General features: G+C 45.9%; 4 protein-coding genes across 14 annotated transcripts; 2 read left to right on the top strand and 2 right to left on the bottom strand.

Moving 5' to 3' along the window:
• Positions 1-104: 104 nt before the first annotated feature.
• On the bottom strand, positions 105-13,597 carry p4ha1a (prolyl 4-hydroxylase, alpha polypeptide I a). Of its 3 annotated transcripts, none has more exons than XM_076987862.1 (15): positions 13,469-13,597; positions 10,334-10,421; positions 10,114-10,210; positions 8,199-8,350; positions 7,738-7,875; positions 7,243-7,494; positions 6,631-6,830; positions 5,263-5,439; positions 4,477-4,547; positions 2,673-2,772; positions 2,318-2,371; positions 2,061-2,126; positions 1,801-1,869; positions 1,569-1,665; positions 105-1,451 (listed from the first exon to the last, which is right to left on the bottom strand). In XM_076987862.1, the coding sequence occupies exons 2-15, from the start codon at positions 10,419-10,421 to the stop codon at positions 1,381-1,383; spliced, it is 1,632 nt and encodes a 543-aa protein (XP_076843977.1). In that variant the 5' UTR covers positions 13,469-13,597; the 3' UTR covers positions 105-1,380. The 3 variants fall into 3 exon arrangements, with proteins under 3 accessions (XP_076843977.1, XP_076843975.1, XP_076843976.1); XM_076987860.1 differs by lacking the exon at positions 13,469-13,597 and adding an exon at positions 12,679-12,808; XM_076987861.1 differs by lacking the exons at positions 4,477-4,547; positions 13,469-13,597 and adding exons at positions 3,406-3,476; positions 12,679-12,808.
• On the top strand, positions 11,962-17,966 carry nudt13 (nudix (nucleoside diphosphate linked moiety X)-type motif 13). Of its 2 annotated transcripts, none has more exons than XM_076987864.1 (10): positions 11,962-12,662; positions 13,244-13,409; positions 13,509-13,592; positions 13,698-13,837; positions 13,955-14,062; positions 14,147-14,253; positions 15,944-16,069; positions 16,396-16,507; positions 16,638-16,792; positions 16,884-17,455. In XM_076987864.1, exons 3-10 carry the CDS (start codon positions 13,519-13,521, stop codon positions 17,076-17,078), a joined length of 1,017 nt encoding a protein of 338 aa, XP_076843979.1. In that variant the 5' UTR covers positions 11,962-12,662; positions 13,244-13,409; positions 13,509-13,518; the 3' UTR covers positions 17,079-17,455. The 2 variants fall into 2 exon arrangements, 1 of the variants encoding a protein (XP_076843979.1); XR_013124571.1 differs by lacking the exon at positions 11,962-12,662 and adding an exon at positions 17,629-17,966 and having other exon boundaries at positions 13,041-13,409; positions 16,884-17,140.
• A 27-nt stretch (positions 17,967-17,993) lies between these two features.
• Positions 17,994-21,310, bottom strand: dnajc9 (DnaJ (Hsp40) homolog, subfamily C, member 9). 8 transcript variants are annotated; one of them, XM_076987876.1, is made up of 7 exons: positions 21,174-21,278; positions 20,053-20,093; positions 19,770-19,954; positions 19,543-19,683; positions 19,164-19,418; positions 18,923-19,006; positions 17,994-18,722 (listed from the first exon to the last, which is right to left on the bottom strand). In XM_076987876.1, the coding sequence occupies exons 3-7, from the start codon at positions 19,941-19,943 to the stop codon at positions 18,618-18,620; spliced, it is 759 nt and encodes a 252-aa protein (XP_076843991.1). In that variant the 5' UTR covers positions 19,944-19,954; positions 20,053-20,093; positions 21,174-21,278; the 3' UTR covers positions 17,994-18,617. The 8 variants fall into 8 exon arrangements, with proteins under 8 accessions (XP_076843991.1, XP_076843985.1, XP_076843987.1 ...); XM_076987870.1 differs by lacking the exon at positions 21,174-21,278 and adding an exon at positions 20,589-20,728; XM_076987872.1 differs by lacking the exon at positions 21,174-21,278 and adding an exon at positions 20,589-20,725 and having other exon boundaries at positions 20,053-20,118.
• On the top strand, positions 21,069-24,914 carry LOC143488892 (uncharacterized). The gene is made up of 5 exons (XM_076987863.1): positions 21,069-21,260; positions 22,144-22,312; positions 22,432-22,490; positions 22,942-23,041; positions 23,327-24,914. The coding sequence occupies exons 1-5, from the start codon at positions 21,069-21,071 to the stop codon at positions 24,337-24,339; spliced, it is 1,533 nt and encodes a 510-aa protein (XP_076843978.1). The 3' UTR covers positions 24,340-24,914.
• The last annotated feature ends 55 nt before the right edge of the window (positions 24,915-24,969 follow it).

Raw genomic sequence — 24,969 nt, 5'->3', positions numbered from 1 at the left:
AAGAACCCTTCATTGGAGCTTTGTACTAGATATGGTGCATAAATAAAATTGCGACTGTTGGCCAAACACATTGGTAGCCGTTAGAATAATACAATTACAGGGAATAAAAGATAACAACCAGTTTATTTCTGTAGAAAAAAATAATGTTCACATTTACAAAATACATGACCATACGTCACACATAGCAAAGTATTTGCAACTGTATGTTAGGAAATGTATTTTTTTTTAACACCACACAACAGGTAACAGGCTTTCACAAGGCCATGGGGATTTAGTATGTTTTGTTGAAGCTGCACTACAGAATGAAAACCAAAGCCTTCAGGTGTTACGCTTGAGGACGTCCATGTGCCGACTGTGTCCCTCAGAACCTGCTGTGAAACTCTGGTAGAGCACGTTTAAAGACACAACAGAATAATTCATTAGCCAACGTTTAGCTAACGATGGAAGACAATAACCGTCTGGTTAGATGGGTTAGTGGAGCTCGGTGCGTGTGAGGGATGCTTACAGGTCAGGTGGTGCAGCTATGTGAACGAGGTCGGGTCTTTATTTAACCCAACGTTAGCGTTTGCACTGCACTGCTTCTCATAACCGACATGCGAGCACCGTTTCCCCTGGAGAGGGATCCTCACTAGTCCTGCTCTTTTGAGGAGAGCCATAGACCACGGTATGTACTTTGGCTTCAAATATCACTGTTGATCTGTTTGTCAGGGTGTGAGTGACCTCAGTGCTGCAATCGGACCTCACTGTCCTGGCTTTATAACGGGGTGTGTGGGTGGGTGTGTACGAGCTGCAGGCCTTGAGTGGTGGACGCTGAGCGTGACACCACGTCGGCCCGTTATCCTTGACTCTGCAGTCAGCATTTCTGCAGGGTCATCATGGCACCAAGCCTAGTCATTACATCACACACACACACACACACACACACACACACACACACACACACACACACACACACACACACACACACGGCAAGCAAGGCACTGCTACAGATTCGGTGCAGTAGATGTGTGTGGGATTGGCGTGTGGGTTCTGCGTACGGGTTGTTGCATGCAGGCATGTTTTCCGAGGACCGAGAGATGCCCGCTGCATATCTGTCGAAGTGTTATGGGGTTGGTGATATGGTGTGTGGTAAAGGGGACACTCATTTCACTCTGCAGATGGACGCAGCTGTTGAGGAAAGGCACTAGCGGTATTAATGCAATTCTCTCACACACACACACACACACGCACGCACGCGAATAAAAATAAAATGCGAGAGATGCACATTGGCTGTTAAGGAGTGTCCACTGGACGATCAGGAACACCCCACCATGCTCCATCCGCCGAGTGCAAGAGACAGTATGGGGGAGGAAGAGGAGGGGGGCGAAGATGTCAGCGCCGTCAATCCGTCTCCCGCAGGGAACACCGCCTTCGGAATTCCTGACCACGCTCGTGGATCCACTTGTTTGACACTAGACAAGAGACGAGGGGTCAATGCGGCCATGAGGAGAGAGCCATGTGGCAGGAGGTGGTGTGAGGAAATGAGACTCCTGTGCCTGGAAGCCGCCCCCCCACCCCCCATGACTCACCCCACTTGTTGCCTAGGAGCACAGGGCAGGCCGCATGCCTCGTACTGTAGTCACCCTCCCCGCTGGGGAACAGATTGTACCAGAACACCGCTGAGCCCTGGAGCAAGTTGAACACTTGATAAACATGACAGGCAGTGACGCATTAAATACAGATGACAGCACCTGACCAAAAAATAGCATTTACAACCCGCACCATTCCCCATCGTGGAAGACGATCACACTGCTGACGTACCTTCATCGGCTTCACTGAAGCACCTACTTCTGGGAATACAGTGGCGCCCCCTGCTGTTACGTCACTCATCTGCAACACAAAGATTATGGAGGCTCATATTCACATTAATAGAATGGCTGGGACCGCCTGCCCAAGGGTGGCTTACATACACGTATCAGTAGCACAGGAAGCAAATGCTGAAGAAAGACTGTTATGCTTTTGTGTGACTTTTACATGTGAAGAGAGATGAGTTACTGGCTTCCTGTCTTAAGGTCACTCACATAGAACAGCCAGGTGGCTATGCGGTTTCCTGTGCCCAACTCTTTAAAAGCGTCTGGCTCATCTTTCTGTCACACACATAGGGAGATCAACACAGAGATTTAGAATGCTGATCAGTATATAAATAGGTACAGGGGTTTATCTAACATTATACAGATCATTGTAGTAATCAGTCTAAAGGACAGCACAGACATAATTTAACCATTATTCTGCATCTTTAATCTGCAAGTGTTAGAGAAAAAGAAAATGTTTGATTTACCCGTCCAAAGTCAAAATGTGGTTCGTACTGGCCTCCTACACCATAATTAGCCACCTTGACAGACAGACAGACAGAGAGAGAGAGAGAGAGAGAGAGAGAGAGAGAGAGAGAGAGAGAGAGAGAGAGCGAGAGAGAGACAGAGAGAGAGAGATGACCACACCTGCTCTGGGAACACAAAGAGCGTCGTATATTAGCAGTACAATTCGACCTTGTCTGCCCCCGTAAAGGGGCCTGTGAGTGACGTTGACAGCAGACGTGGACACACACAAAACACATGTGCACTCAGAGAGGTAGACAGCTTTAAAGGGATAATTCTGCTTGGTTGAACACACACACCAGCAAACAAAAACACCACCTGTAACTCCTCAGCAGTTGTGACGTCGAGACCCGTGATGTCTTCAATTCTCTGATTGATGTGGTCCACCACTGGATGCTCATTGGCTGCTAACCAGGCACTGCATGAAGAAAACAACCAATCAATGCCCCGTTTTCCAGAACAGCCAATCTGTGCCTCGTTTTCCAGAAACATCTCATGATCATCTTAAACGAGAGAAAGGGTACTTCCTCTAGCATTTAAGAATGACCTTCGTTCTCAGCCCAAATGTTCTTTGGAACATGGGTGAGAATACAGCAGAACACAAATAACAGCTGGACTGAGCGGTTAGTGGTGGCAGCATGCGGCATGTGCGGTGTGGTTAATAAAAATAAGAAGCAAGGAATGAAGGAACACTTCACCTCTTAACACTAACGCAGCTAATCACGAAGCAAGTAGCTCGTGGGAAACTAATTGCTCTAAACTGCTGGGTGAAGTGTCTCTTCAGAGACTCTCCAGAGGTTTGGGGAGTGCAGGAGTGCAGGGCAGTCAGGTCTAGATGATGTGAGAAGCATGATGGTCAGACGAAAGTCAGAAAGGACAAAGTAGTCTTGACAGAGGCTTTGATGGCTGCTCACCATAGCGAATCTTTGATGGGGGATTTGGTTATTTGGTTTTCAGTGTAACGAGATGAGTGGATCAATGTAAACGTGGACCACCTCAACCCAAAACTGATGGATGCATGTGTCCTAACCTTTCACCCCTGACCCCTTACCTCTTGGAGACTCTGTATTGGGCTGTGGTGAGTTTCCCCGTTTGGGGGTCATGCACGGTAGCACGCCTGAGCTAAGGAGAGAGAGAGAGGGAGAGAGAGGGAGGAAAGAATGAGAGGAAGAGTGCATCGCTGCTTACTGATCTCATACCCACAATGCCCTTCTCCACCCCAGATCCCAAGTTAAACCATCAGCAGAGTCATAAGTGCAAGGCTGCATATCTACGGTGAGCAGCAGCTGCTCGAGGCCCAAGGTCACGTCGGTGGTACGATCGACCACGTTGATCCTGATGGTGGGGACATGCCTTTGCCTGAATTAATTCTGTATCCTCCGGGATTAAGAAAGCAGCAACTTTACCAGGATCAGACATACCAAGAGGATCTCACTGCACTCTGTTTAAAACTCATCTGCATCTGTAAGCACTGGAGTCAGTGATAATGACTTTGAAATGATTTTGCAGTTTGACCAAAACTGCTTATGTGTCTACAGTAATTAAGACCATGCCTGTTAGCGTACAAATTGCTACTTTGTACGTTAATGTGATCGTTGACATTATTATTTTGAGAAAATGATTAAATTTGGCACAAAAAGTTATCATGTGAGCATGAGTTAGTCACAGATTATAGAGGCACTTCTCTGAATCCCAGCCAGGCAGAAGAGAGCATGAGGCTATTAGCATCAGATTCAGCATCAGACAACTAGCAGAGTTAGTTGGTATGAGATTGGCATAGCTTTTACTATTTAAGATTTGAATAATTCACTTAGCTGGTTGTCGTGAGGTTACCATGACAGCATGAGATTATGAGAACATAATCATATGAAAGCTACCTGGTGTAGCTGGTCAGCATGAGTGACAACTAGCATAGTTAGATATATTAGGTTAACATCTCTATTATTTTTCATGTAATAATAGCCACAAGAGCTTTTGACTTGCTCTTGTCCTTTCATGATTAATTGCTTCTGCAGCAGTAGTGTGTGCTAGCCGTCTCCGTCTCCGTACTTGATGAAACTGGAAGGCGGGAGGGAGGCAGGGCTGCAGGACTGGCGTGGCCATCCGCCAATGGGCTTCTTACCTCTTGCTGATGCGATAGTGGGCGGTCTCCAGCACACCAGTGACGGGGTTGGAGATGGTGGCTCGGCGCAGCTGTGGAGCCAACCGGCCGAGAGGAGACGAGTTACACGCTGGGCTCCCGCCCCATCATCCCTCGCCCTGCCCCCCCGCTCACTGTCCCCATGGGCCCGGGAACTTATCCTCCAGGACTGCGCTTCCCGAATGACCCACACCACACTAATGCTGACCCCAGAGCTGGTCAGTCTCAACGTCACTACGTCAAACAAACCACTGGCATGTTGTAAAGGGGTCCGTGACCACCCCAGGAAGCCAGTGGATCCTCAGGGTTCCTTGGCTTGGCCAAAATGTACCTAGATTAAGTCTAAGGACACGTCAATTATATGGTGGACACCATATAAAAGGTTCAGATAAGATGTTCAGCCCCTGTTGGTTTAACCAGTTTAACCACTGGGAAAACCACAAATTTTGCAGTGAAACACATGGGAGACTCCAGTACAGACTGATTGTTCAGACCTGCTACTGAATGGACCATTTGAGGATACCTCAGACCACGGATTTTTTAAAGAAAGGACTCCAAACTTACCTTTTTAGTAGAACTTATCTTTTTAATTAACTTAGGAATTTTATTGCATTTATTTTTGCTGTCTCTACAGGTATATTGTGGTATAATTATGTTTTAACTTTTGTAGCACTTTGAGATTTGATAATGTAAGGTGCGTTACAAATAAAATGGATTATTATTATTATTAACTACATTAAAGAGGTGTTAGTGACCACGGTAACTCACCCTGGGCTTGGCCAGTTCCTTGATCTTCTCCATCTCCTTCTCGCTGATGATTTCATGGTAACGAACGATGCGCGGCCGGTCCCACTCGTCCTCCTGTTTCACTGGGCCCAGGACGTAGTAGGGGTGTTTGTTGTTGTCGTAGTAACGGCAGAACAGCCGGCTCTGTCTGCGTGGGGTCTGTTGCAGTCCAGAGCAGACATTAATTTAAACAAGACCTGACGATCATTTTAAGATGTTTTCTACACAACAATCAAGAATACTACTTTAAATGGAATAAAAAGTCTATGAAACATCATGAACAATGATAACATAGACAGTGTTCTCATTTATCTTTTACACGGTTGACTATTCTTTAATCATAAAGTGAAAAAGTAATAAGTGACTTATGCTGACCGCTATCCATGACATCAGCATGAAGAAAGCAGACACCCAGTACTGTGTGTCCTGACTAGGTGATCAATAGTGCCTTCTTGCCTTTAAGTGTCTTGACATCAATATCGTGAACTATGGACCATAAACCCAGCCAAGTGTCTTTACATTTTTTTATTATACGGTCATATTATAAAAGAAAAATTCACTTTTAATAGTTTAGACTGACTGGTTATATTACACACTCATGCTTCACATTATTAAATGCACAAAGCCTGCACACACACTCACTGCTGGGTTTAGTGCCATCTTCAGAATATCTGGCAACCTGAGGTATTGTGGTCAAAGCTCGGAGTAGCGGAAAGGCAAGGTGTCTTCAGTAAACATTTGTGATGAAGTGGGAGGCGAGTGCATACAGATGTTTTGGAAAATGCAAAATGACATACTGTCATGTTATTAAATAACTGAATAACTCTCTTCTGACAGGATTCCTGCCATCAGTGGCATGGAGGAGCTGCTACTGCAGACACTGCGCCTGATGGCGGAACACACGGTGACTGTTGATGTTCAGGCGCTGGGCCTTGTGGGTGCAGACTAAACAACAGCCTGCTGCACCACACAGCACTCGGGTCATCTGGTTCATTTGAGTTTATCCTTTCACATGACCATATGATGAAATCACCCAGCAGGATCTCTCTCTCTCACTCTCTCACACACACACACACACACACACACACACACACACACACACACACACAACTCCACTGGACAGCAGCGTATGTCCACACATATCAGTGCTGGCACTGACCCAAAGCTTTAGCCAGTTGGCTCCCTAAGCCACTACCAGCTCACCAGTCCTTGGAACTGGAGGTTACCGTAACGGCTGCACATCAACTCAATCAGGGCCATACAAAGCCGAACCCAGTGCGTAGCCGGCGTGTAAAATGGCAGGCGTTCCTGGTAAACTCAACCAGGAACTTCGCATGATCAGAGCCTCACCAGTCTGAGTCCTTCTCCCCTGCAGAGCTTCTCGTACTTCCTCTTCTCTGGGAGGTATTCAGACTTCCTGTCGCTCTGACGCTTGCTGCGGTCCTTCGGAGCCCCTGCCGTCCCAGTCTGCTCTCCCTCAGCCTTCCTCTGTTTGGCCAGCTGGTATTCGAAGTACTTCAAATTACCGGTGGCTCTCTGATGGTCTGGGTCTGTGGGGTTAGAACATGAGCCAATCAGAAACCTCCACACTAGCTTCAAGTGGACAGTACCCATGTACCTGTGTACCTATAAATGTGTTCGCGTTTGGAATTTATATTATATAAAAAGGGACTGCAAAAAATAAACAAACAACTCACTTAAAAATGACTTTAAAAAATAATAAGCAAAGACTGCAAAGCTGAGGCTACTTTTTGATCAACTACTAAGCATTAGCTTTATGGTAACAATTATGCTAACCACTCAACATTAAAAATAACACTTTAGTTTTTTTTGGATATTAAAATCTTTATACTTATAGGATTATGCTTACAAATTTTTGGGCTTACCAATCTTTCAGACATTATCAGCATTTCAATGTTTTCATTTCTGTGGGAAGTATTTCGTAAATAGGCTTAACCCTACCCAGAGATAGAAGTCTTTTGGTGTACTCCAGTGCTCTCTCTAGCTCCCCCTGCTGGTAAATTGAGTAGCTGAGGTAGTCCAGGACTGACACTACATCAACACTGGACACCTGTTCCTCGTCCAGTTGTCTGAGAGCTTGTGCCATCCACAGCTCCGTGTGGTAGTAGTCCGCCTCAGAGTATGCAGTCTTTCCCAGCTCAAAGCAGTCCTCCGGCGTCAGTGTGCTCTTATACGGCAAATCTGAGGACACCCCTGTAAGAACCATCGTTCCAGGTTCAAACCTGCTACACCTACAGACAGAACTGATACGAAACTAGAAAAAATATAATAATTAAAACTGCCAACACCACATGATCAGTCTCGAAAAGCCTCAACATTAAAATTCCACTGCTGAGCATGTAAGCAGACATTAAATCCATGCAGGATTTATTTTGACCGACATTTGAATGCAGGGGCAGGATTTGTCCTGCTCTGTCCTGTTCTGGGGAGACTGACCGGGAAGGTCTCCGGTGGAGATGGTCTGCGTGTCCAGGTTGTAGGTGTCCTGGAGCCTGAGCAGGGCTTTGGCTGCACCCGTCTGGTCCTCGTCGCTGGGGAAATGCTGGCGCTGAATGGTCAGGTTGGAGATGAAGCCTGTAGAAACAGCTAGTTATGAGGAGCACTAGTTATGAACAGCGCTAGTTAAGAGGAGCGCTCAGATCTGGGGTTAAGACTTTAAACTCCGTGTCAGTGGACACTCTCTTTAGTTCAGGATTAAATTTCATCCATTTTTAGCAATCAGCAATACTGGTTTAAACAATACTCAAAAATACAAATGGTTTGATATTCAATACTTCAGAAACATCTCACTATGGAGGACAAATACAGTCCAAGGGCCACTGATTGTTTAGCAGACACAAATGCGTTGGGTGGTGACGGGTGTGTCGGCGGGTGACGGGTGGGGGGGGCAGGCTGACCGTCAGACATGTCCCGCAGCACCAGGTCCTCCACCTCGCCCCACTCTGTATTCAGCCTCTTCATCAGCTTGAAGGCATTGACTGGGTGCCCCAGGAACCCCTCAGGGTCCTGTGTAGCTGTGGCAGTCAGGGCGTCCAGCTTCTCAGCCCACCTGATCTCACACACACACACACACACACACACTTTCAGAGAAATGTTACATACAGGAACCTGATCAGTTACATAATACAACATGCAGTCAGGTTGACCCCACCTGCTGTAATATCAGCACAATATCAGGTTCCTCGAGACTGTGAGGTTATATTTTCAACATTCCCTGCACATTAGTCAGCTCATTCTGCTATCGAGTATGTAAATGTAATATCGGAGAATGTGGAATATTCATTTATGTGAATTTTCAACAGGTTTGCCACCAGAATACGTGGCCGAACACAACAGACTAGACATCTCTGTAAAGTCCTGTTCATGAAGTCACGATGACATATTTAATGCCACGTTGGAAAAAACCCCAGAGGAACCTCTCCCAACCCAAAGGAACAAAGAAGAAGGGTTTGAACTGGGTCAGTGCCGTGTGCGGTTTAAACACATGCACTGCCAGAGAGGTTTAGAATCTAAATGGCTACAATAGCCCTTTGTACTGGCAGTACTTGCATTCCAGAAATAAGATTACGTGACCACTCTGGACCATTGTGACCAGATGATGCTTTTCTTCTGAGTGGTGAGCACTACTCTAACTCGCTGGAAGTGAAAATTTATGCAAGTGTTAATGAAAGTCACCAGGAGCGGTGCTTCAGCTAAAGAACTATTAAGATAAAATGTCTGTGACTGGACTGTAATCAGAACTTAAGAATTCCAAGATGTGGCAGTGTTAACTAATCAGGGAGGGACTGGAAGGAGAGACTGGAGGTGACTTAGGTTACTAAATCTGGAGGAAGCATTAGTGATGGAGTATTAATCTAATTCAGGGATGGGCAACTTCCATGATAAAGAGGGCCAAAATTTTTTCAACACTATCATTGGAGGGCCACATGACCACGCACTTCAAATAATTGGATATGAAAGACACTACAAATTATTCTCAATAAGAACACATTTTAAATGAATTCAGATCTGTATGTTTATTGCACCAACATACATCTATTTTCTGCATATAAATGCATCAACATGTCCTTAATAAGCAAGACAAAACATTTGCTTAATAAAAAAGTGCAAAAAGGAATTTGAACTCCTTCATATCAAAGAACTGTAATGTAGCACGTGCTGCGGAGTGATGAGGCGGACACAAACGCTGAGAAGCGCGAGATTTAATAAGGGGAATTCCATAATCGTGGTCAACAGGACAGGCAGGAGTCGTAACAGGAGAGCCATCCAGAGAAGACAAATACAATGTCATGATGAACACAGAATGAAACGAACAAGTCAGGGAAACAAGAACTGAGAGAAACACAACGGAGACGGAAAATACCAGAATAGCGACGACAGAGATAATCCACAAAACCAAACAAACCACAAATAACCGACAACGGGCGAAATACAGGGATACAAGTACACAGGACTAAACTAGACACAACTGAACACAATGACGACACGTGCATGGCAGACAGAGGGAAACCAGGGCAACAGACACGCAGGGTGGGATAACCGGGCAAGGAACAACACAGACGACGAACAGGGACATCGGAGTGACAGCGAGTAGAGGGGGCGTAGCCCTACGTGACAAGAACAAAAAAGTCCTGCTCTATCGTTTTTTTTTCTTTTAATTATTAAATTATTATTGATCAATTTGCGGGCCGCACTGAGTGAGGACAAGGGCCGTGTGCGGCCCCCGGGTCGCCAGTTGCCCATCCCTGATCTAATTAACTGAGCTAGGCTTAATCTGACTGGCGGTGTGTGCAGAAATCCAGGGTGTCTGACCGTTTAACCTTCTCCAGTTTGCTCTCCTCTGCTTTGATGTAGTCTTTCAGAGACTTGACCAGGTCCTTCTCCGTAAACAGCAGATCAGTCATCTGGCCTGGACATGCAGAAGGGTGGACACGTTTAGGAAAAACTAAACAGCCATGGATTTTGCACATAGAGAGAGGGAGGGGCTTGGACATGGAGGGAGGGGCTTGGACATTGAGAGGGAGGGACTCACCGATGGATGTGAAGAAGTCATTGTGGGCGGAGCAGTCAGGGAGAACACAGCTGAACAGCAGCACGCACCACACACTTCTAAACTCCATCTACACACACACGCACACACACACACACACACACACACACACACGGATCCTTACTACCTTCTTACACTTGCAGAGTTTTTCCTACTTTGTTTTACAGTGTTTTGTGACAAAGGTTAAGTGCTCCATGTGAGACAAATATAGCAGGTTGTTCACAGACAGCACAAGTGAAACCTGAAGGTTAGTGACTGATCCATTCACTCCTGCAACTGGACATTGTAATGAGTCACTGAGTGGAGATCCTGCCAGTCCTGGTCAGCTGGGGTGTGGCCACCTGCCCTGTGTCAGCGTAACCCCACCCACACCAATTAACCACACCCACATCCATCCATTCTGTCCACAATTATTAACCAACTTAATCATCCCACCCCTACATCCGTGTGTCCCACTCTGACTTGTATTTGTTCATAGAATAAAACACCATTTGCCTTTACCAACCCAGCCCCTTTAAAAATTAGATCAGATCTTTGTGAAATTAACATGTGATATCTAGAGCAGATATGTAAGGTTTTTGTTCTTTTCCCCACAGAAACTGAAGAGTTTTGCCCTGTGGACGGAAGTCTTGCATAAATTGGGACTTGGATCACATGAACTGTATGAAGAAACAAGGCTACAGGAAGAAGGTGGGACAACAATCTTTGGCAGGGCCAATCATAAACAAGAAGCTGCTTGTTGGCTGACTTCTCTCTCTCCAAAGCATGACACCCCTGCACAGTGTGCTTATGTGAGAGTCTGCTAGTTTTCACTGGATGTTTTGATCTGTCTCATCAGAACTAACAGCTGTAGCATTAAGTGAGTCCACAGGAATGTGGGATGTTCCACACTAGCATAGCACTTCCGCTCAGATTGAGAAGATCAGCAGGGAAAGAGGTGGACATCTCTGGAAGAGGCCAGACCCTAGCCTGGATTCACACATGGCCTGCAACTAAACTCACAATGGACTAAGATGTGAAATAAAACCAGGGCTGCAAGTGAATTTCTTTCCAACAAGGCAACAAAATATATTAAGGTCTCTGTCAGATACAGTGTATAGCTAAACCAGCTAATGACATGAGAAAACAGGAAGATGCAGTGTTAATCTGTAATCTGCAATCTGGACTGAGAAATACAAGCGTCACCTCACTTAATATCGCAGTGAGCCATTAATATCGCGGTAAAATCTCAAACTAGATAGGCAGCCTTCTGTACAACTCCTGTGTCTGAAAGGAAAGTGTTGCCGTAGGCGCCACTGGTGATGGGGTCATGCTGCTAGTAAGGGCATGTTCAGCCAGTCAGCCTATAATCCCCCAGCAGAAAGCCCGGGACGAGACTGGCCAAAACGTCGCCGGCTCACGATACAAGAACCCACCGGATCAGATAATGCGCAGAAATGCGTCCGCGTAACAGGATCTAGTGTTCACCAACATACTTAGAAATACAGTTGATAAACTGTTCCATTAAACAGCAAACACATAAGACCAAGAGCAATAGAATAAAGGAGCCATTGACAGCAATGTGAAACGACGGGTATTCTTCACGCAAAATAACTGGAATAACTTCCCATGTGGTCGGGGAGACACAGGCGAATGCAGGTACATACATAGTTAGTGCATTTTGCCCTAGGATGTGAAACGCGTGTGGGGGGGCTGCCACGTACACGCCCTCCCTCAGCAGAACACATCTCGGTGCTTCTTCGGCCCGCCACCACTGTACCACTGGGAGAAATGCAACTCTCTCCCCACATGATCACCAGTGGCCTGCGTTAGTACGTATAGTGTGTTTTACAAATAAATGTGGTCAGTGTGGTCCATTCTCTGAAAATGAGACCACTTTTCGCAATTGGAGAAGTAACTGCACAGACATTACATACAGTGACCTGCCCTCGCCTGCCTCGCGTCTACTACTCTTTAACTGCAATACGAATTCACATTAAAACAGCTTCCAAATGTAAACTTTTCCATCAAGCCATAGAAACGAGTACATCGGAGCGGCGGTGGCTTCGTTAGTCGCGTATAGTATTAACAAATAAAAACAACCAGAGCCAAAGATTAAAAGCACAAACGGGGAGACACCGTGTTAAAAGGTTTTAAAGGCAACATCTCTCGTCTACTTTGAGCAGCAGTGGATCACAACAACAAACGGGAAAGCCATGTCTATGCCACCGAAGAGTCCAGATGAGGACACGTCCAGGGTCCAAATATAGCCGAGCAGCTCCGCTACTGAGCACTCTGAGCCGCAGTACGGAGGTTTTAACGCACCGCACAGGTATCGGCGCACTTACCGTATCTTCTTCTGGTTTACTAACACGATCGATAAACGTTTCCCGGCCGCTTACTCCAGTTTATAGCCTACAAGCGCTTGTGCAGAGGACAGCCTCACAATGTGCTTAGTGGCGCCATCTCGTGGCACATATGTGTATATGCACTTTAGATACGTACACCACGCCATCCTGCAACTGGTTTTTGACCGCGTGGACAAACCACTTTTGATACCTCCTTATTTCATGACCATTGAACTCCAAGCATAGTTTGGGATTTATTAAATCATTCATGCAAGTCTCCAAAATGCTCGTGGATTTAAACTGTAACTGTAGCAGAACATTTGTCATATGTTCTTCTGATCGTCCTTATAACCTGTTTGGTCAATTAAAAAAGTAAGCATTAGTCTCTTTTTACTGTGCACTGGACCATTACAAACAACAGGGGTCGCTGTCTTCCTTTTCAATCGCCGTGCTTTGTCGGCCTTGTTCGCCGATGACGTTGAACGAAGGGTTGCCTTCGTGCCAGGGGGTATGTTGGTGCTCGGTGTGGGACGTGATTTATAAATATAGATAAAACGTGTTTTAGGACGCCAAACAAGAATACAAAGGGAGCAAAAGCTTGTTCATGACCGTCGAGAATTATAAGACACCAGACGTCTTTGACTGCAACCAGCTTCACGTCTTTCGTGCCGAAGGTCTCCGTGAGATCACAGCCATTCGCTTTCAGACAAGAAAAAAACAGCGAGTGTTTTGTAAGTTATGAACTATGAATGCAAAACGTAAACATGCACATTTCAGCTCCGTTTCCTACCGGTGAGCTTCTAACGCCTCCTGTGGAATACAACCTTTAGGTACCGAAACATGCAGGCGTTGAAGTACGTGTTCGCCCCTAAGCTGGTGTTCTGTCGACCCTGTTCCAACACTTCCCGCGTGAGGTCTGATCACCCTGCTTATAACATACATGACCATGGATACTATAACGATAATAACGCCGCTCAACTTAATTAGTGCAATCTGAGTCACGTGTGGTCTTGGTTCAGATATGTGATGAAGCTTAAAGAGGACGATGAAGCGTGTCGGCACGCGCTGAGGTCTGGAAGCCTGCTGCTCTATCACAAGCTCGCGCCTCTGTTGCAGGACAGCAACGGAGTGCACAAACTGGCACGTTTTGATACTCCAGGTATAAAGATACAACCCCCTGTACATTGCCACTACACTGATATAGTAATCCAGCCTTTTTTGGCATTTTAAGTTACTTTCCTGGCTTTATGATTATTCATAACGATTCGTTTTGAAGATGTTGAGAGAATTTTGGAGGAGCTCGGAAAAGATACACAGCTTGTCAGTGAAGCGGTTCTCATTGGCTGCACGGAGACCTCCGAGCCGGAGTTCTGCCTGGACGTCGGTAAGACCAGCATACAAAACGGGGCCACAGTGGTTTTGGTTATCTGGTTATCATTCCATGAACTCATGATCTTTTGCATTCCAGGAGAAATAGACCGTGACGGGCTGGAGCGACTTTGCTGTGGTGTGTTCGTTGATCTTAGGAAAGCCTTCTTTCTGCTTACAGGACCAGAAGTGCCCCTGGTAGCTAAAGTATGTAGCTGATTTACCAATTTCTTTAATGATACAGTGAGGAAAATAAGTATTTGAACAACCTGCGACTGCAAGTTCTCCCACCAAGAAATCATGAAGGGGTCTGAAATTTTCATCTTAGGTGCATGTCCACTTTTTTCTAAAAAAAAAAAAAAAAAAAAAAAAAAAAAAAAATTTGTACATTGTGATTTCTGGATTTTTTGTTTTGTTTTACTGCTGCAAATAAGTATTTGAACACCTATGAAAATCAATGTTAATATTTGGTACAGTAGCCATGTGCAATTACAGAGGTCAAATGTTTCCTGTAGTTTTTCACCAGGTTTGCACACACTGCAGCAGGGATTTTGGCCCATTCCTCCACACAGATCTTCTCCAGATCAGCCAGGTTTCTGGGCTGTCACTGAGAAACACGGTTTGAGCTCCCTCTAAAAACTTTCTATAGGGTTTAGGTCTGGAGACTGGCTAGGCCACTCCAGAGCATTGATATGCATCTTACGGAGCCACTCCTTGGTTATCCTGGCTGTATGCTTTAGGTCATTGTCATGTTGACAGACCCAGCCATGACCACTTTCAATGGTCTAACTGAGGGAAGGAGGCTGTTCCCCAAAATCTCACAATACATGTCCCCAGTCATCCTCTCCTTAATACAGTGCAGTCATCCGGTCCCATGTGCAGAAAAACACCCCAAAGCATGATGCTTCCACCTCTATGTTTCACAGTAGGGATGGTGTTTTGGGATGTACTCATCATTCTTTGTCCTCCAAACACGGCGAGTGAAATTAAGACCAAAAAAGTTCTATTTTGGTCTCATCAGACAGTGGCACCAGCTCTCTTCAGGTCATTGACCAGCTCCTCCCGTGTAGTTCTGGGCTGATTCCTCAACTTTCTTAGGATCATTGCTACACCACGATGTGAGATCTTCCATGGAGCCACAGTCCGAGGGAGATTGACAGTCATATTTAGCATCCTCCATTTTCTAATAATTGCTCCAACAGTTGATCTTTTTTCACCAAGCTGCTTGGCAATTGCCCTGTAACCCTTTCCAGCCTTGTGGAGGTTTACAATTTAGTCTCTGGTGTCTTTGGACAGCTCTTTGGTCTTTGCCATGTTAGTAGTTGGTGTCTTACTGATTGTGTGGGGTGGGCAGGTGTCTTTATGCAGCCAACAACCTCAAACAGGTGCTTCTAATTTATAATAATTAGTGGAACGGAGGTGGACTTTTTAAAGGCGGACTAACAGGTCTTTGAGGGCCAGAATTTTTGTTTATTGCCAGGTATTCAAATACTTATTTACTGCAGTAATACACAAATAAATTATTTAAAAATCATACATTGTGATTTCTGGATTTTTTTAGATTATTTCTCTCACAGTGGACATGCACCTAAAATGAAAATTTCAGACCCCTCCATGATTTCTTTGAGTGGGAAAACTTGCAAATCTCAGGGAGTTCAAATACTTATTTTCCTCACACTGTAATTGATTCTGCCTACTATGTTAGAGAATAGTACATGAGACTTTGTTAAGCCAAGTCTAACCAGAGTTGATTGTAGTTCATCTTTTATGCCTTTTTATACTGCATTTTTGCTATTGTGGTTCAGTATGCGAACCCTTGGAGCTCGTTCTTGCTACGAGCCTGGGCCGGATACACTTGTAAAGGCCCGGTTGTCTTCCTGCTGGCCTGGGTCACCAGGGCCAGGCTCTCCTGCGCTGGCACCAGACACATGGCTTCTGCAGTGCCACCGGGCAGCCCACGGTTCGCAACCAGTCTGGAAGCCAGCGCGTCTGCCCCGGGAGCGGGATCACCTACTACCCCCAGGTGAGCGTTGGCGAGATCCACGCATGAGATCAGCCTGGCGGGGCAGACAGAACAGGGTGCTTGTAACGTTAAAAAGGCTATGAGTCTGATTCCTAGGGAGCACACATACTGTAATACTGATAAATGTGCAGGATGTGCACTTTTTCTTCTTTCTTCAAACTTCTTCCTGACTCATGCTCATGAGTGATTGAGGAGAGGAAAGGAGTCGAGCAAGCCAAAGATTTGCCTTGTCACTTAACCACGCATATGGAATTTAACATAAAGGATGGGTGTGTGCTCCAGTGTATGTATGTATTGAGTTTGCGATGTGTTTTGATGGCCTGCAGATGGCGCCGGTGGTGATCGTTCTGGTGTCGGATGGGAGCAGATGTCTCCTGGTTCGGCAGAGTTCTTTCCCTCCAGGCATGTACAGCGCGCTGGCTGGCTTCTGTGACATTGGTGAGTTACGTGTCACGGCCTACACCACCACGGCCGATACCGATTTTTAGCCACGCTAGCCATTCTAAGTTATCCATTTGTGCTGCTTGATAACGCTCATGGTGTGGAGTGACGGTGGTGGTGTGCGTAGGGGAGACGCTCGAGGAGGCTTTGCAGAGGGAGCTGGCTGAGGAGGTGGGGCTAGAGGCGGAGACTCTGCGATACTCAGCGTCGCAGCATTGGCCGCTGCCACAGAGCTCGTTCATGGTGGCCTGTCACGCTACAGTCAGCCCTCACAAAACACGGGTGAGTGGGTGGGACATGGGGGCGGGGCAGGTTAACATCCTCTGAAGTCCTCACGTTTCTCTGACTCATGTCTTCATGTGTTTGTGAGCAGGTGAGTCTGGACAAGGTGGAGCTGGAAGATGCCCGCTGGTGCACTGCGGAGGAGATACGTGCGGCGCTGACCATCACAAAACCCCCTCGTAACCCCAAAGCACAGCCACCGGGCTTCTGGGTCCCGCCTGCTTATGCCATAGCCAATCAGCTCATCCGGGAGTGGGCGGACGATCAATTGGCTAAGCAGGAATAGTGCAGGACTTCGTGTGGAACTGACACTACGCAGCTTCACAGTAAACCTGCACATGAGAGCAGGTGAACTAGAGATACTTCGATTTGATACTCATCTTCCAGAGTAACGCAGATAAAGGCATCAGGTACACAGTGGTAGTTACATAATGATGGAACCTGATTTACATTTTTAAAATAAATTTACATTAGAAATATAGTCTGAAGGGGAAGATATGTGAAGAAGTGTATTTTAAACAGAAGATACTATCAAGTAAGCTTCAAAATCATATTGATTAACTGTTGCTTTTTAGTGTTGAAATTCCTAATCCTGTCTATATCTCTGATATCTTGTTTTTCTGAGACAGTTTTGTCAATACTTGCACCAAGCACTTGACAGGATCCTGGGCTTAGACATATCTCTTTTGTAATCTTGCTGGTTCTCTCCTCTAAACCTTTCTCTCGGTGACCCTGGTGCTGACACAGACCTTTGTTGGTTCAGCATGCTGCTGTGTGCTGTAGTTTTGGTCACTGCACTTAAACGATACGATACTGATGTCCATAATTTCTGACAGCTAGTGGACCTAGGGTGTTGTGAAGGTGAAAGGCATTATCCTACTGTTGGAACTGTGACCTCATGAGAGATGGAGACAATAAGGAACACAATGCAGTCTGCAGTATGGACCTTTTCTTTCAAGATTCCCATGCCAGGTAGGCAAACCTGAGCTAACTTGAATTCAATATGTTGATTGAATTGTGGCCAGGTTTATTGTGTAGATTTCCAAACCCTAAGTGATGTTTGCAGTACTTTTATGTTCACAATTACTTTAACATATACAAAATAAGCATCTCCAAACATATTTGCAAGGTAAATTTACAACTTCAGAAAATGCTTCTTTTGGGCATCACACCAGCACCCTACCAAAATCTCCTCCACATCTTACCTTTTACAAAGTGACATTTATTCAGTTCTGATCTTTCTACAACAGTACACGTACTACACGTCATAGAAGAGGCTCAGACAGCATCTCTTTCAGTGCTAGAGTGGAAAATCAAAAAACACACACCCATATACCTTCCTCCTCTCCCCAATTTGTCACTTGTGGTGGTAAAAATTAACAGCACACACCACAAAACAATTGAAACGTTACCGTCTTAAGGTGAAGTTCGTTTAGAAGCCACTTTACTATTAGCTACACCTGCCTCGCGAAATTTATCAGTAACATTTAAAGTTACCTGATATAAAGCTTGTGTGTAGCTCGTCCTCAATGGAAAATTATTGTTGCAGAACTTGCAGAATTGTTATACTGTAAACAATTTAATGGTTTCCCTTTCAGAGATGACCTCTTCCTTGGGATACGTAGAGTCTCTGTATAAACAACACTATACATAAACACACACTGACCAATCACCGTGCAACTCAGCAGGTGAGGGTAACACACACTGACCAATCACCGTGCAACTCAGCAGGTGAGGGTAACACACACTGACCAATCACCGTGCAACTCAGCAGGTGAGGGTAACACACACTGACCAATCACCGTGCAACTCAGCAGGTGAGGGTTCACTTTTTCTTCGCCTTTGTTCCCTTGGAGGTCTTCTTGCAGTATTTGGCCTCCAGATCAGAGATGAAGGAGTTGAACCCCTTCTCTTTGGACTTCTGCCTCTGCTGCAGAAAAAGGACAGAAATTGTAAATGCACACTAAGATCCTAAGTGACGACCCTAAACCAGTTTGTCATGCCAGACCATCGTCGGTCTCACAAATGTCACCCCATGTCCCCTCACGCACCCCCAACTCACCCCACCCCCACATTCCCTCACGCACCCACACCTCGGCCCCAGTGTGGAGTGCGGTGTGTATGGCTCACCTGGATCATGGCCACCAGGCTGTCTTCGGCATTCAGGCCCATCTCCTTCTGCAAGGCCTCTGCCTCCCGCCGCTCTTTCTCTGCCTGAACACACATGGTGATAAGCTACATGTGAATTACATGCGTTATATGGATTTTATACGCTTAAAATGAACACCCTTTGTAAAAAGCACATTTTGCTCACTGCTGTATTAGTTCTTGCACCCTAATTCAAATTAAGTGTGAAAAACCAGACACAAACCTTCCTCTTGCGATTGGCCGCCTTCTTGTTGCTCTCGTGGGTGAAGGCCTTGTAGGCAGGCAGCTCCTGGGCGTCGACGGCGCGCTGCAGGACAAGGCGGATGCGTGGCTCATCGTCGTGGCCGCAGCAGAGTGCCGCCTCCATGATGCGGTCCATGTCTCCCTCGTGTAGTGTGTACAGCCTCCGCAGGTCCTCCTCCTCCTCCTCCGAGCCCTTGTACTGCTTCTCGAAGTCCAGGATGTCCTGTAGCGTGATCTGCCACGGTCGAATACACAGATCAGCCCTCAAGTTAGCACACAACAACTCACGCCTTAAGTGCCCCCACATGTCTACAATGGAGCATGCTTCACAATTTGATCCCTGGATGTTAAGATCACACCTTGGGAAAGAGCCTTCTCCAGTGTTCCTCCCAGTCCCGGTCCTGACTGAGACAGTCAGTCTCTTCATCCACCACACCCTGCTCATCATACACCAACCTTTGCTCCTTGTCGCTCAGTACAGCGTAGACCTTTCCCAGTACCTGTTAGCACCAGCAAAATAACTGAGATCAGAACAAGTACAACTAAAACATTTGAAAGATTTGGGGGGAAAAAAGTATTAAGCTACCTGAAACTTGGTGGTAGCTTGGTCGTCGCCTTGGGCTCTGTCGGGATGCACCTGCAGGGACAGTTTATAGTATCCGCGTCGCACCTCCGCGTCTGACGCCCCTTTTGTGACTCCAAGTACCTCGTAAAGGTTTGAGTTCTTGAAGAGCTCCTCGCATTGCTCCAGTAAACCCATGTCTGCTGTGGCTGCGTAGATGATCATACATAATACACCATCTACTAGAACTTAAGCTCTGAACATAAGACAGAAGATAAATAAAGCCTTTCATTGTCATTATACTCACATTTAACGAAATGTTAGACAACTTCTGACGCAGCAGAGAAACTGACGACAAAATATATGACAAAATCTGCAAATTTACAAGGTTGCTAACAGTAAATGAACTATGAACAAACACCACTCATGATCAGGGCGACAGTGAAGAGAGTTAAAAGAAATGGCATGTAGCAGAATTAGTTTCACAATAAGAAAATGTGCCATACAAGCTGTAAGGTGACAGAGTGCAGAGTAAAGCTAAATAAAAGTCAAATAAATTGACATTCTATTATATGCAAGTAATAAAAATGGCAGTGCATCTGCAGAAGATATTGCCCACAAGCTACACCACGTGTCGTTTCCCAATAGTATTAGGTAGTTAAATAAAAACAGTTAAGTAAATTACCATTTAATAATCAAAAATATCGCGCTACATTAGCCAGGTAGCCAGGCTCCATCGCAACAAATCCAGCTTACTAACGAGGTCAGGCAACGTACCTCACGATAAATCACCAATCAAAAATAAAGACGTTTTAATGCCTGTCGTTTTGTCCGTTAACTCACCTTTAGAGCAGCTATGCCTGACTCCCAAACCCACAAGCTAAGCTCGCCCAGTTCACCGGCCGTCCCGGACGCTGGACACACACGAAAGTCGCGGCAGAATTTACCGCGAATACTGGAGCGGACATGATAGAGCGGCTGCGTCAGAGCGCGCGTGTTCTTCGGCCTTTCATGGGGCTACAACCCGCAGCAAAATGTACTTCTGCCCCCTATAGGTTATATAATAAAAACACTACGTTTCCAGAGATGTTCACGTTAAAGGACTTTTAGTTTGACATAACCCAGAGCTAAAATGTCACATGACCTTGTACTTCCTCCGACGGCTGCGATTGTTTCCTAAAGTATTTTAACTGTATGTTTGACTACTTATAAACGCAATTAATGTGTATTCAGCTGTTTAGAACCGTGTTTAGTTGAGTATGTTGCATTTGTAAAACTTAAAAAGGCCAAAATACTTAGTCCAAATCTGTCGGCGCTGGGAGAATGTCGCACTGCGTTGCTTTACAAACACATCTGGCTTCGGTCATGGAGGCATTAATCCACGCAGCTGTTGCTGAAATGTGCAAACTTGTGGAAGAAGGCACTCACTCTGTTTTGAGCCTCAGACTTTCTCCAGAACAAAACGAGAACGAGGAATTAAAAGCGAAGATACGAAAAGAAAACGACCAAAGAATGGTAGGTTCAAGAGTTCGTCGGATGGCGAACGGAGGCCTGAACGCTGAAACATGGCGACCATCAAAATGCATGAAAACCACCATAAGTGCATATGAGCACATACTATAAAGATCTGCGGCCTCTCTGCGCAGGTCTCTGTGGACTTTTACTAAACCACCTGTGTTTCCTCTCTACTACGTTGTTGTCCAGTTACCTTTAGTCCATGGATAGTACATCCACGCCGTTCACCTCCGTGTTCTCGTGTTTAGTTTTTGGCACATGGGTGTTGTGCTGTTAAAATCCATTTAAGATCAATAATGTTTTTTTTATATAAAATTCTATATAAAAGCAGAGGGTTCAGAAAACACGTGCACGAATCTAGAATTTTCATTACGCAAACAGGTTTATTATTTATAGTAATAATAATAAATGGGAGGATTCTAATTTGTGTTGCCAGTTGGCGTGAGTGTTCAGGTGTTTGCGTTATGTTGCAGACCAGTCTGGGTCATTTGTCGTTCTCGAGCGTGCAGAACCAAACTTTTGTCCTGCTACTGTGAAAACAGTTAACTTTCAGTACTTCAAAATAAGCTATGAATATTTAAAACATGCTATATCGCATCACATGAAATTACAAACAAATCTAAAGTAAAACTTAAACTTACTCTGAAACCCAAAGGATGAGTAAGGATACTAAATGGATACTAGGATACTAAATGATTCCTGGGGTTCATGTTAAGCTAATGGCTATGTATGTGTAAACATAAGTGTCAAACACTCAATGAGAGAGTTTAGCTCCAGATGATCTTGCTGGGAGTTTGGCTTGTGTTTGTTGTTTTTTTTTTGTGAAGGGAAATTAGTTTTACTGTTTATAATCAAAACAAACCTTTTTATCTTATTCCAACAGAAGCAGTTTGCATCTGTCATGGAAGTCCTGGGCAACGAAGCCTTGGGAAGAGTGATGAAACTGGTGGATGAGACCAAGTTTCTTTTGGACTTGGAGTGCAAGACGTTCTCCGGGAAAAGGGCACGGCACCCGGGAAGCATCCTGAACATCCTGTCTGTAGGAGGCATGGGTGAGTACCTGGTGCAGGGCAGTTTGACTTTACATGCACACTTTTGCCTTTGGGGCTCTTTCTGTTGAAGGTCACAACATCATTTTGTTTTGCCCTGTTTTCTTGTGCTCAAATTTCAGAGGAGGAACATTCCTATGATGGATGCGGAAGGAACTCTGAGGGCCGAGCTAAAATGCAGGTCGGCTACCATGTGTGTACAGAATGCTTGTGGACTGATATCTGCATTATTTGTTGAAGTGCAGTTCACTATTTAAAGAGACAACAGGCTTTAGTTGTGTGGGTGATGGCTGGTGTTTTTTTGTTTGGGTTTTTCTTGTGGTCTTCTGTTATTGGTCAGCAAGGTCACAGTCAGCTCTCTCCCGTGGCAGTATTCTGGAGATTAGCCATTTAGAGCAGATCTCATTAACCTCCATCTTGGTTCCTATCCAAGTTCTAAATCGCAGAGGAAAGTGATTATGGCTCAAGAGAATTTTGAGGGAAAAACATGATGGACAAATTTTTTTCTTCTTCTGGATAAACGAGGCTAAACATCACATTTGAATATTTATTAAGCTACATTTTTTTTCTTCATTTACTTAAAGTAAATGACCATAAGGTGTCACTGTAGAGTGACTGTTCATTTCTCTCAGACTGCAGACACAGAGTCTCAGCGTCCTGACTCTCCCCTCACCCTAGCTGTGTCGATCAAAGATGAGTTTGGAAACATTGACCTGAAGTCCATTATTGTGGGTGAGTCTGGCATATTTAAGAAATTGTTACTTTATCAGATTGCAAAGGGCTACTTCATTTTAACTGTATTGGTCTCCTGAATTCATATGTATCAGCTGTGTATTACATGTTCATATGTACTTATGGTGTTTTAAAATGTATAATGAACATCTGCCACATGAAAAAGGCTTTTGGCACATTCATGCCAGTTCCCACAGTGTCAGAGACTGAAGAGCAACTTTTTGAATTATATGACTAGCCATGTGGCCACAGTCCATGTCTTGTCTGTGTTTGTACTTGCTCCAGATCACTTTGGCCTGGATCACTCAGGCGAAGGTGGAACACCAGCAGAGGGCGCTGAAGGCGGCCAAGATGCCGTGGGCCCCGGAGGAAGGAGATCCTTCATATGCTCCGACTGTGGGAGAAGTTTCTCCACCCTGAGTAACCTGAAGTCGCACCAGCGCATCCACACGGGCGAGAAGCCTTTCGGCTGTGTGCTGTGCGGCAAAGCGTTCGCGCACAAGCAGAGCCTGGCAGACCACCACCGCGTGCACACGGGCGACAAGCCCTTCGTCTGCCAGGTGTGCGGCAAGTGCTTCGGCAAGGCGGCGCACCTCCGCACGCACGAGATCATCCACACGGGCGAGAAGCCGTTCGCCTGCGACGTGTGCGGCAAGAAGTTCAACATTGCGCAGAACCTCTCACGCCACCAGCACACGCACACGGGCCAGAAGAGCTTCACGTGCGGCGTGTGCCACAAGAGCTTCACGCGCGCCAAGACGCTGCTGACGCATCACCTGATCCACACGGGCCAGAAGCCGCACACGTGCGCGGTGTGCGGCAAGGCCTTCCGGCACGTGGTCAACCTGCGTAACCACGAGCGCATCCACACGGACGCGCGGCCGTACTCCTGCGAGCTGTGCGGCAAGACGTTCCGGCAGGCGGTCAACCTCAAGATCCACCGCCGCATTCACACGGGCGAGAAGCCCTTCACGTGCAAGGACTGCGGCAAGAGCTTCAGCCAGCAGAGCAGCCTGATCTCGCACGGGCGCACGCACTCCGACCTGAAGCCCTTCGGCTGCCACTACTGCGACAAGTGGTTCAACAACGCCAACAGCCTGAAGCTTCACGAGCGCGTGCACACGGGCGAGAAGCCCTACGGCTGCGAGTACTGCGGCAAACGCTTCAGTCAGGGCAGCCACCTGCGCACGCACAAGCGTCACATCCACGGCGGCGGCAAGCAGTACATCTGCGATAAGTGCGGCAAGCGCTACGCCGACCCACGAAACCTCAAGCTCCATAAGTGTGTGTATGCCTGAACTCCAGGGGTGGAGTCATCGAGGATCCCCCATTAGGGGTGGAGTCATTAGGAATCCCCTAGGTGGTGAAGTCATGCCTCCCTAGCAAGCCACCCGCCCCACTCATTCCAGGGGGTGGAGCTGTGGTCCATAGGCATGTTTGGTAGGCTTTTCCCAGGATGCATTTTGCCATCTTGACTTGAATTCCACAATGACAGGGCAACAGACTGCACAAGTGCTGATGGTACTGAATATAGAAAAGAATATAAGGTATTTCTCACAAGTTTTTCTAATATAAATATTTTGCCTAAAAGAAAATAAGGTTTGGTTTCTATTATTCTTCAGAAAAGGTGGCCAAAGAGTTATTTTTAAGGTTTAAGTTATAAAGGCTGATTAAAGTTATGGCTCACTGTCTGTGACGGCAGCTTTAGAGCCCAAAGCAAACATAAAATATCATGCTCTTTAAAATGTTACATCTTGTAAAATCCTCCGTCTCTTCCTCTCTCTCAGCACAAACCACGGCGGTATAAGTCATGCTGTTTCATGTTTTGGGTTTTTTGCCTCTCCTGAATAAACGTGAACCACATTTTGCAGAACTGCGTCTGGCTTTTTGACCCAACATCCTGCGAGGAATTGTTTGTTTTGTTGTGT

Source organism: Brachyhypopomus gauderio, unplaced genomic scaffold, assembly GCF_052324685.1.
Source record: "Brachyhypopomus gauderio isolate BG-103 unplaced genomic scaffold, BGAUD_0.2 sc57, whole genome shotgun sequence".
NCBI lineage: Eukaryota > Metazoa > Chordata > Actinopteri > Gymnotiformes > Hypopomidae > Brachyhypopomus > Brachyhypopomus gauderio.
This window is presented reverse-complemented; position numbering and strand designations above follow the sequence as displayed.